At 47.8% G+C, this 15,623-nt stretch overlaps 1 protein-coding gene across 1 annotated transcript in view; it reads right to left on the reverse strand.

Moving 5' to 3' along the window:
• Nucleotides 1-221: 221 nt before the first annotated feature.
• The window catches only part of Hbegf (heparin binding EGF like growth factor), a 54,868-nt gene continuing 39,466 nt past the window's right edge, over nucleotides 222-15,623 (reverse strand). Inside the window, exons 2-7 of the mRNA XM_051202395.1 lie at nucleotides 10,579-10,775; nucleotides 10,190-10,366; nucleotides 7,507-7,684; nucleotides 2,706-2,861; nucleotides 1,896-1,986; nucleotides 222-1,627 (exon numbers count right to left, since the gene is read on the reverse strand). Coding sequence (XP_051058352.1) covers nucleotides 1,914-1,986; nucleotides 2,706-2,861; nucleotides 7,507-7,684; nucleotides 10,190-10,366; nucleotides 10,579-10,775 — 781 coding nt within the window. The 3' untranslated portion in view covers nucleotides 222-1,627; nucleotides 1,896-1,913. The remainder of the gene's footprint in view (nucleotides 1,628-1,895; nucleotides 1,987-2,705; nucleotides 2,862-7,506; nucleotides 7,685-10,189; nucleotides 10,367-10,578; nucleotides 10,776-15,623) is intronic.

Below are 15,623 nucleotides of genomic sequence, written 5' to 3' on the forward strand. Positions count from 1 at the left end.
CATGCAAGACACCCGAAGTCAGCCTCTTACCTTCACACACATGAAAATAAAACAAAGCAAGCCAGGAGTGGTAGTACAAGCCTTTACCCCTAGCACTCAGGAGACAAAGGCTGACAGATCTGAGTTCAAGGCCAGCCTGTTCTACATAGAGAGACAGACAGGGCTCCATAGTGATATCCTGTTCAAAACAACAAACAAACAAAAACCAAAACTAAGCAGACCATGGAGTAAGGGTTATCTTTATTTGGATCACAAAGTATAAATATGAACCAGGTTTTGGAAATATAGCTTGTAACAGTTCATAAATGGCATCAGAAACTTCCATGGGGACCATAACAGCATTACAGTTTTGGTGAGACTGTATAGTTTTCTTACTCAAAACGTTCCCTAACACCAACTTTCTCTGAAGCAATTGACAGGTAATCAGTTACCGAGAGTAGTCAACTCCAACATTCCCCGCTCCTCCTCGGCCTTTTCCTTTACTAAGTCCTTCTTCAAACTGTCCTCTGCTCTACCAGCCTCTGCATGGAGTAGCACCAGAAGAATGGCAGGAGTACAGGAAATGTCTTGACACAAGAGAGAGTGGGAAAGGGTGATGGAGGAAAACGGGCCAGGAAACTGCAGGCATGGAAGCCCAGCGTCTTCTGAGATTTGGCAGGAAGAGGACACAGGTAAACACCAATACCTATTACACATTGACATCAGCACCTTGGGCTTTCAAAACACAAACAGTAGACAAAAATCACCTAGGCAAGATTGCAGTCCAACTCACAGAGTGGGCTCTGCCCAAATCATTCCCTGCACTCTGACCATACACAACTCCCCCTGGATACTCTGCTCCTGGGCTATCTTCTGAAATGTAGACAGACAATAAATTACTACAGATGGGTTACAGAGCACGTGGGAGTGTGGCACTGAGCTAGATGGCAGAGCTGCAAAGAGGAAGAGGTGGGCCAGGACATTGCCAAAGTAACAGTCTAGGCACTTGAAATATTATTGTTAGGTTGTTAAAAACTAAATAAATTAACATACATAGAATAAAATAAATATATAATTTAAGAGGCATTTTACAAACAAATAACAAAAAAAAAAAAAAAATAGTTGTTATTTTTCCCATCTGGGTAGAAGTCCCAAAATTCAGAGTTCTTGGGCTTGTGGTATTTCACAGTTAGCTCATCAAATCCAGCGTGCTGGAGGGTCCAAACAGCAGATCCCTTGTGGCTACTTGAACACATGGCTTCTCAACTCCGTTGCTTTCTTCCAGTCCATAAATCATTCCTCTTTCCTCTCCTTTTTTTTTTTTTTTTTTTTCCAGTCAGTCCTGGGGCATTCAGAATCTAGCTGGCACTTTTATCCAGAAGCTAATTTAAACAAGCCGATGGGTTTGGTGGAGGTGAATCAGAAAGGCCTGGAGGGCTCTCCTGCTTCCACTGCGTTCTGATCTGGACCCCAGTGGGCAGTCTGTTTGGCACTTAGAGGCTCTGATACTTTTGCAGAGCAATTACGGGAGGCCCAGTCAGGGTAGCAACTGGGAATGAAGAAGTCTTCATGGCTGCTTGTGAAGTCGGTCCCCTCTGTAGAACTTGTATGAACCAGTGTCTCAGAGGTAGCCATCCTCTAAAGGTTTCTGAAGCACAAGAGGGAGGAGGCATTTAAAGTTGGGTCCAATTTTATGAAATGCAAAGAACATTCAGAAGGGAAACTAACCTTGTAATCTAACTGCAGATGCCTCACTAGGTCTCTGAAGATAATTCTGCATTGGAACTCTGACCCCACAGTAGTAATCTGACCCCTGCAAACCCTTAATCTAAGGAATTCAGCACCCTCTGAAACCTACCAAGACCAACCATGCCTTAGCCTCTCTATCCTGCCCAGGGCAAAGAATGCACAATTACCTTGAGCACATGTTCTTCTCAGTGCGAGTTAGTCATGCCCAACTTTACTTTCTCTTCATTTTCCACATCATAACCTCCTCGCCTATGGTACCTGAGGAAGATAGAAGGTTGTGAGAAGATGACAGAGTGCAGGTTCCAGAGCCAGTCCTCTAAAGGAACTACCATGATGTCTTTCTATTTCTTGAAAAAGCCCAGGGCATATGGCAAGTCATTGGTCTTTGGCCAGCTTACCTGAGGGATTGATTCCTGTCTCTACCAGAAGAGCATTTACACACACACACACATGTACACACACACACACACACACACACACACACACACACACACACACACACAAACATTTTTAGAGACAGCGCCTTATAACTCAGACTGGTTTAGCATTTCCTATGTAGCCCAGACTGGCCTCATAGCAGGTACATACCCGTTTCCAGTGACTTTATTCACTTTAACAATCTTTGGTGCTCAAATAATGTACAATCCCAGAAAGATTATTATCAATACTATTATCCATGCCTTTACTACCAAACTACACACTAACACCAGGAGAAAGAAATGTTTAAGAAGTGTCTCCATGGTGAGTCACCAGGCCAGAGATAGGAAATGAATGCCATGAGGAACAGAACCTGTGTGGCCTGGCAATAGGTACCCTGGGTGTTACACACTGGCCTCATCTGTGCCAGACAAAATAGTTTCTTGAAAGTATACAGTAACAAGCCCAGAGGTATGAGAAGTGGCTCTAGTCTGAAGTTCTAGGAGGAGAAAGAAGTGAGTAATTTGCAGAACCAGTCTTCAAGGGCTCTAAACACTCACCTAAACATGAGAAGTCCCACTATGACAAGCAGACAGACAGATGACAACACCACAGCCACCACAGCCAAGATTGTAGTGTGGTCATATGTATATAAGCGATTCTCCACCGGTAGGGTCAACCCATGACACCTCTCTCCATGGTAACCTGGGTGGCAGCTGGAATAACAAGAAGATAGAGTTAATGGTGTATGCACCCTCTCTTCCTCTCTCTCCACCTCTCTACCCCAAGAGTCCTGCTTCAGGCAGGGAAAAAGCGAGGGAGGAATTGAAGGTCTCAGTTTAGATGTATTCCACATGGGTCTAATACATTACATCTGTACTAAGGTGCTTTGCTTAAGCCACTTAAGAGGATATGAGCATCAGGGCTGGTGAACTGAGTTGGGGGATTCAGTCAGTATCACTCCCTCTAGAGAGGCCCTTCTACATTCTGACCCAGAAATAAACCCAGCCTTGCCCATCAATGCATCCAGCATTCAGTTCCTCCCCACTGCTGCTCAGCCTAATAATAGGCTCTGTCCCTGTGCCAGGAATCATTTTTCTCATTTCCTCCATTTAACTCCTAGCTCCCAACCTGGGAGCTAAACTACAGCCTTTAGCCTCTGAATGCTGGGCTCTCTGGCCTCCTTCATCACAGGACAAAACAAACAAACCAAGATAACATCTTCCTGCCTGGCCACCCTGTCAGAGCATGAAAGAATGTCAGAAACAATCCCTTGGCTCTTCTCACTCAAGAAACAAATCACGTGACAGCCGCCTCTTCGAACACAAAGCATTTCCTTGAAGCTCTTAGGAAGACTGCTGAAGAAACACATTCACATCCCTTCCTCTGAGGATCCCTGAGATCCTTTGATGTAGGTGGGAGCCCCATGCTACAGAAAGGTGGCATGGCTTCCCAAGCTCATACATGCAATGGGCAGCAGCATGGGCATGGACTCTAACTGTCCACTCACACCCCACAACAGTTCACCCACCAGCTGGGGCAGGCCTTGTTAGCTTGGGGATATTAGACTAGTAGCTGCTGAAGGAGGCACCAGGAACCAGCATCTTCTCCAGAGAAGCTTGTGTGCCTGGAGCCTAGAGCCTGGATGCATCCCTCCTTCTCGATGGCAGGGCCCAGGGAGGCTGGCAGTGGCAGAAGGGTGGGGCTTGGTAGCACTACATCCCTGTCCCCACCTTAGGACTACCTGCACTTACTCCTGGGTACGGAGCAGTGTAAAGATAGGTCAGACTCACAAAGGACAGAATGTCTGCTTTACCTAGCTTCTTCAGTATTTCTAACCCTTGAGTCAGACTCCGGAAAAATATATTCCTACCCTGCTAGGACCTAAAGGAAGCTCCTAGGAGTGTCCCTGGAAAACCATGTGTGCATACAGATAAAGGGGTCAAAGAGATTAATTGGTCAAGTCTCATAACTAGGAAGCAACAAGGCCAAGATTAGAAACCACTATGATCCTGTCCACTCTAGAGAGACACAGGTAACCTAAGAAAACATATCTAGTAGGTCTTGAGCTGTCTGATCTATTCTCTGACCATATTGTTGTTTGTTATTACTTATTATTAATGGCTTTATTAGTAAATAGCAAGCAATAAAGGCTTACCATGACCAAGAATTCTGTGCTAACTGATTCACAAGGATTATTTTATTTGATCTTTGGTGCTGAGACCTGAACTTGGGAGCTTTGATTTCACTGAGCATTTAAGGTCAAACTGTAAAGTAGAAATTATCGTCCCCATTTTGAAGCTGAAAAAGCCAAGGCTTAACCTCTGCTAAAGAACATACCACAAACTTAGTGAGCAGTAGAGCCTGGATCTCACCCAGCAATCTGGGTGAGTTCAGCAACAGCACTATTCCAGGGGAAGGAAGCTGAAGCTCAGACTGTTCTGCACTCCCAAACCATCATGCAAACCCCACAGGTAGTTACTCAGATGATAGAAATAAAACTTGGCCTCAGAGTCCTGCAATTCAGTTATATAATCCCTCTACCACCTCTGTCCTGAGTCAAAAGGATAATAATGCAAATGTGCTAATATTACCCACATCTCCCTCCCATCAAAGCCTGGCTTCCCCAGGGAAGGAGGGGGCTGGGTACATTCCACACATCCCTGGATGCAGGGGAAGATCATGTGTCTTGCCCTAAGCCAACACACGCATCTATCAAACTAGGACACAATTCTCCTCTCCATGTCTGTGACCCACTTCAGAACTTTCATGACAAGAGGAGTTCATTCCAGAGTCCACAGATAGTGTCTACACAGTCTAATCCCATATCTACCCCAGAAATTGGAGGAAGCATCCTTTGACGGGGGAGACGAGGATAGATGAGTTCCAGACTGGTTGTGCTATTTCTAGCTAGGTGATCTTGGGCAAGTCATGTCACTTTTCTAAACTTTGGTTTCCTCATGTCAAACGAGAGGTAATAAAAAAGCCTACCACACTGGAGCATCATGAAAAGCCCAGGCCGCACTTCTGTGAATAACTATACAATCAAGCCTGTATCTCTAAGAATGAGATGCTCAAGCCAGATGGAGTCGAGAGGAGGGGGGCTCCGCATGTGAGCAGTGTGAGTGCAGCTCCAGGCCTTCCCAACAAGATGCCCCTAGGTTTCCTCTAGCCACAGGAAGCTTTGCAGCCAATTTCTGGGTCAGCAGTCAGAAGCCCACGAAAACTGCTCTTTGAGGGAAACTTTTTGCTGGTGACACAGAAGGATTTTCCTGTTCGTGGTGGCTGTCAAGGGCTGGTTTAGGAAGACAGCTAGCCTCAAATTCACCACAGCAGTCAGGACACACCCTCGCTGGAAGTTTCTGGGTCTAAAGTAGAGGAGAAGCCACAGACAGTGCACAGATGTCACATTGCCCTAAACCAGGATCTGTGTCGGAGAATCCACCCTATGAAGTGTGCCTAGGAAGCTGACAGAAAGTCTTCTGGTCACTTGCTCTGCTGTTAGACTAGTAAAACCCTAACGAGTATTCTAGGACAACAGCTGCCCTTCATAAAATCTTGGACTCTATAAGGACAGGGATAGAGGAGGGAAGCCAACACCCAGTGTGGCCCGGGAACATGAAAAGCATCCTGGGATAGGAGTGAGACCCTATCTTCTTCCCACGGATTCATTTAGCTGTTGATCTCATACAAATAACTTCCTACTCACTCTCTGTGGTTTCCTCATTTTTCGAGTAGAGAGAGAAAGTTCTGCCTTCCCTCCGCAGAGGGCTTTTGGAAATCCCAAAAGACCATCTCTTTTTATCCCTTCAGACAGAGTGCAGCACCAAGTAAGTGCTCATCATGTCTGCTGGGGTGAACTCCATGCAAATGCAAACAATGAAGACCCTGAAGAAAGAATACCAATGTGGTTATCACTATTCCTAGAGCCACTGGGAAGGCGGCCTTATGCACACTTCTTGGGCTCTCTGAGCTTAGGAGGTCAGGGCAGCCCTGCTTCTCTGCTGATCAATGGAAGCCCTGCATATCCATTTGCCAAAACACCCTGAGCCACAAACATCCTGAGCCAGTGTGGCTAGACAAGACTCCTGGCTCTAGTCCATCTTGACTACCCTCAGAGTCACTTTCTCCTCCCTGAGTTAATGATGCCACCTCACACATTTAAGACAAACATTTCCTGTCCTGTCCCAGGACATTGGGAAGGAGCAGACAGAGATCCTGCCTCTTCAATACACCAAGCTCCTGTCCAGGGTGTTACAGGAAGGGACACACTGACTGTGAAGGTGGGAAGCAATGGGTTTGTCTGCCAACTGCTAAATACAGGACAGATCTGCTGTGTGGTTAGACAGGACAAGGATGCCTTTAAAAGACAAAGGACCCACGCCAGTCACAGGTGGAAGAGAAGCCACCTTGTTTTAATAGGATGGGAGGCAGTGTACACACAACAGCATCCTGGACTGTCCATGGTCTCCTAGGAAGGGTCAGAGGTCTCCAAGAGTCTCAGTCTCTCTCTCTCTCCATGGAAGAGAGGGGATGTTTATAGCCTGATGTGGGGTGTTAGCCTCAAGCACAGTGATAACATTATAACTGCCAGAGAGCATAGCACCACCACCATCCCTGAGGGGTTGCCAAGGTAGCCACTTGCTGGGTTTGGCCTATGAAAGGATAATGAATCCACAACCACCCCTCCACCCACACTCCTGACAGGGAATAGTGATGCTGCAGGCTGAGTTAGGTTCTACTGATAATCCTGCACAAAGAAAACTGTTCCCCAATCCCCTACTGCACACAAGGTCTAGTCTATGTCTCCCATCTCCTTCTGTTCTTTGCCTGGGTGAAAATGTAAAGGGGGGGGGGTTTCAACTCATTCTACATGATGGTTCTTCTCTGTGTAGTCCTGCCATGCCTTAGAATCAATCCACACCTGCTCACTCACATGGACACACCTGAGTACACGCACCTGCACAGTGACTTAAGACATCTTACACCAGCTGCACTCCTTCTAGAAACTCACTCTGCCATATATGCTATCAGCTTTCCTTTCCAGAGAAGGGTCCAAGGCCAGGATGAAGGACCTCCTCACAAGCCTTAGCTCTCCTAGATACATGTTCATTTATGGGTATGCAGGAGGAAATGTCCTGGAGGATTAAGGAGCGTCACAAACCCATGCTGCAGGAAATTGCATCCTCTTTGGTGGTGGTGGCGGGGACTTCCGCTGACTAAAAATATGTCCCTTCCTTTGAACTTCCTCCCAGAGGTTGAAAAGAAACTGGGTGAAATTATGAATTCAAGGAACAGTGACAAAGAGACCATGTGGCTGACAGTATGATAATGACATTCTATCTGGAATGGGCCACTTACTTGCAAGATGGAGCCCGAAGATCCTTCAGGTATTTACATTCCCCATGGATGCAGAAGTCCTTATATTTCCTAAGACATGGGTCTCTCTTCTTTCCCAATCCCTTGCCTTTCTTCTTTTTTTTCCCATTCTTTTCTTTGCTTGGTGTGGCTAGGGCTTGTGGCTTGGAGGAGAAAGCAACTGCAGGGGGGAAAAAGGCACTTAGTTAAGCCTTTCTACTGTCCTTTTGAAAAAGTATCTCCAGATCTAAGTCCCCTGTCCTCCCTCCCCAGTGTCTGAAACTCGGAATTACAGGTGGATACCCCTATAACCAATGAAGAGACACACACTTTTTGATCTCATCTGGAGTTAGAGGCCTGGGAAAGCTCTTTGAGAACTAGCAGAAAGAGGAAGCTCTAGGAGGAAATAGAAGTTGGGTTGTGTTCCAAGGAAGGAGAGCCTCCTTCTAAGAAAGCCAGAGAAACTGCAGCTCACTAGCCTCACACTCGAGTTCTGCCCACTTTCTACCCCCATCTGTGACTCCCGCACATCTACGTGATTCTATTTTAGTCTTCAGTCAGCCTCATTTCCTGATACCGTACTCAGTGACCCACTTAAAGGAAGATAGTATCACAGACAAAAATTGCTCTGGGAGAAGGAACTTGGCTGTTTTGGGGTAGGAAGCTTCCAAAATAAGAATGTCTATAGCTTTAGAACCCTTCTCTGGAGTTCCCATTGGTATCAGGGAAACTTTGGTGCAGACCCTAGCTCTGAAACAGCAAATGAGCCATCCCTGATTTAAAAGATCTTACTTTTTTGAGTTTGGGCAAAATATCTGCCCCACCCCATGCCCTTTAACAATGGATCCAATTTTTCAAATATCTACTTAGATTTATTCCCAAATATCCTATTTATACCTGGGATAGGGAGGAGGGCTACAGTATGTGTCCAGAAGGAACTGGACTATGACAACTCCCCTCTTCTTCCCATGCTACAGACACTAGTGGGGTAACAACTTCGCACTCACCTGGGACTGGCCATTAATTAGCCCAGGAGTCTGATGCTAGCCTCTCCCATCCCTGAACCCAATAGTTAAAAGGTGCTCAGTGTCTATAGCTTTAGCCTCTGTCTGGCAGAAAGGTGAACATGATAAGTTAGACTAGGGACACAGAATCCTCAAGACAGATGAGATGTCAACAATACCAGAGCATTTTCAAGATGAAAATCACAGGATTCCCAAAATGAAGGAACTTGCCCCAGGGCAGTGCAGGATAAAGATTAGAATTGTGGTCTCTGGTCCTGCCTGTTCCAGGCTTCTTCGGAGTTCAGAAAGTGATACGAGTGGCCAGAGGAAGCCAGTTATTGGGTCTCAGGAAAAGCGAAGCAGGAGGACACAAAGCAATCAGAGAGAGAGAGAGAGAATAAGATTGACAAGCTAGGTTCCTGCTGGAGAGGGAACAGTGAGTCAGGTTAGCAGAGGTATGAGGAGCAGCCATGTGGGTGGGGGGTGAGTCACTGCCCAGCCCAGCCCTACCCAGCCTGAGCCAGGAGAATCCAGACTGTTCAGGACATTGGTGACCCCAATGGTCCACTGTTGAGAGGGTGAAGTGTGGGACCCCAGCCTCAATTTTGGAGCAGATGCTTGACTTGTGCAAAGCAGATACCTCAGGAAGCCTGGGGTGAGGAGGAGGGAGCAGGCAGGCTGAGTAGCAGGTGGAGCTGAACAGGTGTGTCTCCTTCCTACCAAATATAGTCATTCCGGTCACGGCCACGGCCACGGCTTAGTGCAGGCTCCACCTCTGAGAATCACTGTGACTGGCCAGAGTCTGGACTCTGATCTGTCACTGTGTTCAGCCACAGATACAAGTTACGGGGTCACACATAGCTCTTTGCTCTTGGAGTTTCTTTAGAGAGTCAAGTGGGCAGGAAGTCTAAGTTTCAAACCCACAGCGTTTCAAAACAATCTTCTAGAGTCCCAGCATTCACCATTCATTGTCAGCTGCGCTGCGGGGGTGCTAGCCTCATCTCCCAAAGCCAAGAGTTCCTCACTGCCCTCCCTTTCCCTAACCTGGAGACAGGTAGGAGAAGGAGACTAACACTGCATATTTCCGATGTTCCCTCTATTATCTTTTCATGTGTAATCATCACATATATGAACACACACTAGACAGTACTTGCAACTCCCGACTCCACCTTCTTTCATAGATAACTGTAGAGAAAGCCCTGGGCAGTGGTGGTGCATGTCTTTAATCCCAGCACTCAGGAGATACAGACAGGCAGATCTCTGTGAGTTCGAGGCCAGCCTGATCTAACGATCCAGTTCCAGGACAGCCAAAGCCACACAGAGAAACCTTGTTTTGAAACACCCTCCACCCCCCCCACCCACCCCCCACCCCGGAAAAGAAACTCCAGAGAATGCATCTCAGCCATGCCTTCCTCCTATCATCTAGTTTACCTCAGAGGACAACCTGCCTCTTTCAGTTTGCTCCAAAGTATACAGAAGTATGAACCCACATAGGTGAGACCAAAGATAGGAATGATAACACTATATTGCAGGATCCATCTCCAATCAGGCCATGAGCTTTTCCTTGAAGTCTTCCATAAACATCCCCTCAAGGGACAGGGTTGGGGGCAACAGCATAAATTTCAGGCCTCTGTATTCTTAGCTGTGAACAGCACCTAAGGTTGGGTGGCCTCCATACCCACCTCTGAAAAGGTCCGGATCTGTCTCTTCCAAGTCCTGGACTTCCTGAGCACGACCATCTCCCGTGGGTAGTAGCAGCTGGTTTGTGGATCCAGTGGAAGAGTCAGGGTTGCTGGTTGCTGCCTCCAGACCTCTGCGAAGCCGCTCCAGACTCTCACCGGTCACCAATGCGGACAACACTGGGCAAAAGAAGAGAGGAGGCCGCGTCAGACCCATCGCTTAGACCCCGCACCACCACACCATCGAGGTCCACGCCCGCCCTCTAGGGCGCACCGGCCCCACCAAGTGGCTCGCTTAGGGGGTGGGAGGCACCACATCGACCTTCCCATGTGTCCTCCGCACGGCGCCCCCACCCCACCCCCGTCCTCGGAGACATCAGCTGTCCTCTTACCTGCGGCCAGAAAGAGCTTTAGCATCACCGACGGCAGCATCTTCATGGTCCTGAACCTGGTGGAGACGGCGAGGCAGCGATCGCTTTGGATGCGGTGGCCGCTGGACGTCTGCACCCGGGCCAGGCGGCGGAGGGCAGAGAGATTCCACCAGGCACAGTCTGCCGCCCGCTTCTGGGTGCAATCCTGCCGAGGAGCCCTACGACCGCGAAACGTCTGTCTGTTCAGAGTCGGTCCGCGCGTCCGCCCAGCCCTTGCACGTCCTTCAGGTCCACAAGCCGCGTGCTGCGTGCAGCTCCCAGGGCCGACTGAGCGCTCGCTCGCAGCGCGCGGCCGGGAATAAGGCTCCGGCAAAAGGAGTGGGAGCCCCGCCCCGGCCGGCGCCGCCCCCTCCCCTCCCCCTCCCGGGCCGGGAAGCTCGCCCGGCTGTAGGCGCCGACAGCGCTGCCCCGGACTAGGCGGTCGCGGCGGGAGGACCGGGACACGCTCACATTTTTGAGACATTTTTGGGACACAGAGCCGTGGCCGGAGTGTGGGTGTAGGGCGAATGCCCAGCAGGTGGCGAAGACCGGATCCTACCTTTCCTCCTACGCCCGTCGCACTGCAGCCTAGTGAAAGCTGAGCTGAAAGCTGTACCGGGCCTGCGTCCCTGCATCTTTGACAAGTCCCCGTTCCACACTAGGGGTCTGCACTCAGAAGCCTACCGACACAGCAAGCAGTAAATAATATTTCGTTTGTCGTTTAAAAATTAGGTACACGAATGCCAGCTATTATCCTAAGGGCCAAGCGACAAGACCTGAAGTTACTTACAGTCATCAGATGCCAATCCAAGCAACAGCAAAGGAAGTTAGGAGTGGCTTCCACTGCTTTCTCCCAGGGGACATAGTCTACTTTAGGATTTCTGAGCTATGCAACATCAATTCCCAGGCTTTTGCAATCAGAGAGACACAGATTATAGGACAAGCGTCATACTTTTCCTTGGATATTGAGACCATTCTCTCAAACATAAGCTTTCATGTTAAAGGACCCAACCCGCTAAGCTGATTTGTGCAAGAGATTGGTGTTTTTCTTCCAACTGGGGTATTTTCATGGGGAAAGGGGTCGTCTGGAGTCCATGTCCTGACTCAAATAATGACTCCCTCAGTAAGTATTTCAGCTCCCAGGGACATGCTGGGTAGGGAGTTTGACACAGGGCTGGGTTGGCATTCAGAGCCCTCAAATTGTGCCAGACAGAGCACTTGCCTGATTCAGCCATGTGTAGGGATAAAAACAGGTCTGCTATATATACACTGTCTATCCCACTTTCTCCCCACTCCACCCCCCACCATTGCAGGGGTCAGTCTGGCTGCCCCCTCTTAACTTTCCCCCATACACCCCCTTTCCTCAGTGCACTGCCATGTCTACAGACATAGATTGCTACTTACTGTGTGACCTCGGACAAGATAACTGATTAATATTTTTGGAAAGAGTTTAATTTGTTTTTATGTGTATGGGTGTTTGCCTGCATGTATGTCTGTGTACAACGTGTCTGCCTGGTGCCCACAGAGGTCAGAAGAGGGCATGAGATTCCCTGGGACTGGAGTTACAGATGGCTGTGAGCTCCTGTGTGGACGTAGGGAATCAAACCTGAGTTCTCTGGAGGGGCAGCCAGTGTTCTTAACTGCTGAGTCGTGTCTTCAGCCCCTAAGAGAACTGATTTTACTAAGCTTCAGTTCTACATACCCCAAAAGGGAATAGCAATAGTAATCCTAACAATGCCTACTCTGTGGAGTGCTTTTTAAGGATTGAATGAGAAAACAAATATAAAGTGTAAAGTAAAGTGATGGGTACAAGCTCTCAATAAATGTGACCTATTGTTGTCATCACTGGACATTCAACCTTGATTGCTCCTTTTTCCTTAGATACCCTTTTCTCTCCCTTCCCTAGACATCCAGTCTGGACAGGTGTCAGGATCCATGTGTAGACAAATTGGTTTCAGACGGAAGCTTACTTCTCACCTATTTGGCCAAAAGCCACCTTGGCGTTCCTCTGGGTGCTCAGTATCGGGCCTAGAACCTCAGTAGTTGGCCACCACCCCAGCCACACCTTCATCTCCTCCAGCAGGTGTTTGATCACCTTCTTAAAACCAAAGGCATCTAAGGGTCAGGGTTCTCCCCAGGCAAGGGTGGAGGGAGATACTTCCTGACACAGGACCAAATCACCCCCTTCCCCTCCCGCCATTCACACCCTGCTCTCCTGTCCTAGCCTGCTTCTTCCTTCCTATGCTAGGTCCTTCCGCCTCACCCCCACGCCAGCTCAAACTCACTGGGGCAACTCCAACCTTTCATCACACTCAGGGGCCTCGCCCTATCCAGGTCGGTGTGTCAGGGTTTACGAGGAAGGGCCTGGAGTAAAGAGGACGAAAGGCCTGAAATGGACTGGGATAGTCACTTACTTCCCTCCCCAGAACAGCAGATAGCCTGGGACCAAGAGAGTGAGCAAAATAAAACAAAAATCACAGGTTGGGAATGCAACTCAGTGGTAGAGAGTTTGCCTAGCATGTGCAAAGCCCTGGGTTCAATTTTCAACTCCCCAAAAAAGGCAAAAAAGAAAAACCACAACAACCACCACCACCAAACAGCAACAACAAAAGTAAACCCTTAGGCATAGTGACATACACCCGTGATTCCAGCACCTGTAAGGTGGAGGGAAAAGGATCAGGAGTTCAAAGTTAACCTCTTCTAGACATTGAATTTTAGTTCAATCTGGACCACATTAGGATTGGTTTCAAAAACAAAACATCTCAATCATAATTCATCCTGGGGTAGCCTCATTAGCTGGCTTATTCCATAAGCATTCACGACACTTTTCAGATGCTAGGGAGTTACGTGAAATCACAATAGGACCAAGGCTAGAGCAGAGAACCAAGGACAGGAGGACATCGGGGTAGACAGTTTTATACCCCATCATTGGGAGAATCAAATGACACAGGAATGGCAAATTGGAGTTATGCAAGAATGCTCCATGTTCTTCTTTCCTCTGCTCAGGTCCCTCTACCTGCTCTGGTTAAGGGCCAGAGACACAATCCTAAGCAGAGTTCCAATGGGCAAGTCTGCTTTCTTGAACTATCTACTGAACATGAGCAAACTAAGGCTTGGAGACTGACTAGCCTTTTGCCACTAGTGACTCAAAGGGGAACTAATCTAGAGCAGAACCCATGGCATCCTGTTTCCCAGCCCAGGCTGGGTTCCCAGGCAGCTAGAAAGGCAGGCTCCTTCGGAATCTGAGTGCTGCTGACTCATTGCCACAGCACTGGGTCCTTGATTGGAGAGCTCTTGCATGCCAGTGTGGAGGAGCTGGGAGAAAAGTGGGGCAGGTGTGAGAAGGCTCTCTTGGAGAGCAGCCACTCAGGGTCCCTCCTCCTCTGTGGCTAGGTTTCCCTAAACCTGACTGTGCATCAGAATCACCAGGGACTATATTAAAGATGAAAAGGCCCAACCAGAAGCGGTGGCACACACCTTTAGTCCCAACACTTGGGAGGCAGAGGCAGGTGGATCTGAGTTCAAGACTAGCCTGGTCTACTGAGAGAGTTCCAGGGCAGCCAGGGCTACACAGAGAAACTCTGTCTCAAAAACCAAAACAAAGCAAAGAAGGCCTAGACTCAGGGTTGGGGATGTAGCTCATTGGAAAGCCCTGCATTATAAAACAACTGACTAAAAAACTAACAAACAAAAGGTTATGTTAAGTCAGGTGTGGTGGTACATACCGATCATTTCATTCAGCACTTGAGACCCCGCTGAAATTGGAACCTCTGAGGCAGGGGCAGAGAAAATCTGAGTAGAGACACACATTCATGTGCTCAATGCTTAGCTTGTGTGGCTTTACTTGATTCTCCAATATCAGGTAGGCTGTTACAACATTACCCCTATTTTAAAGGATTAGAGTTCAATGATGTCTGAAACAGCCCAAGGTCACCCAGCTAGAATCACTATAGTTTGCAGCCCTTTTTAACTTTGGCTCCTATCTTCGGTTTAACCATATCTGAGCAAGTGGATGAGAAGACAGCAGCTTCCCTGCTGCCTCTGTAGACAAAAGATCATCAGCTTTACTGAGGGAGTCCTGGGGAATTGGTGACCACAGTCACGACCTAACTGGGCTGAAAGGTGGGCTGAATGAGAGCAGCAGAGAAGCGCGTGAATGGATATACACTTAGGGATCAGGCAGCTGTGAGTTCGTAATTTTGGTGCTGATTTTTGTGGGCTCCCCCCCCCAGCTTGTTTCACATTTATTTGTTTTATTTCATTCATTGGTTGTGAAATGCTTCTTGGGGTCATTTCTCTCCTTCCACCATGTGGACCCCACATATCAAACTCAGCCTATCAGATTTGGTGGCAAATGCCCTCACCTGCTGAACCTTCTCCCCAGCCCCTTTGTTCGGCTTTCTAACCTGTAGTAAGTTATTCGGTATCTTCTTATATGCAGTTTATACATCTGAAATGGAGGCAATGATAGCGATTACCATAGGGCTCTCGTGATAAATAAATCAGATCATGTATATAAAATAGAATAGGATGTCTGACATACAGTAGGTGGTAGATGGTTAATGACAGTTGTTACTACGAACAAATTTGCTCCCTTTCTTTCTCCTTTTTCTCTTCCCAAGTAGGGATTTGATACATATCCATGCACTCAACACTTACTGTGTCTTGCCTAGCTAGCTTCAAACCTTAGATTCCTCATTTGAAAACAGGAGGGGTTGCAAGACTGTGATGTCAAATGCCTTTAATCCCAGCACTAGGAAGGTAGAGGCAGGCAGATCCCTGTGAGTTCCAGGATGGCCTGGTCTACAAAGCGAGTTCCAAGACAGCCAGGACTGTCACACAGAGAAACCCCATCTTGAAAAACCAAAATAAATAAATAGAAAGAAATAAGGAAAGAAACAAAAAAAAAAAAAAAAAAAAAAAAAAATGAGGGGTTAAACGATTGTGCTATGCCTGGGTCAGGGAGGTCCATCACGCTTTCTTTCTTCCTTTTTTTTTTTTTCTCCTTGTCATACTGCTATCAACAA

This window comes from Phodopus roborovskii, unplaced genomic scaffold, assembly GCF_943737965.1.
Source record: "Phodopus roborovskii unplaced genomic scaffold, PHOROB, whole genome shotgun sequence".
In the NCBI taxonomy this organism is placed as follows: domain Eukaryota; kingdom Metazoa; phylum Chordata; class Mammalia; order Rodentia; family Cricetidae; genus Phodopus; species Phodopus roborovskii.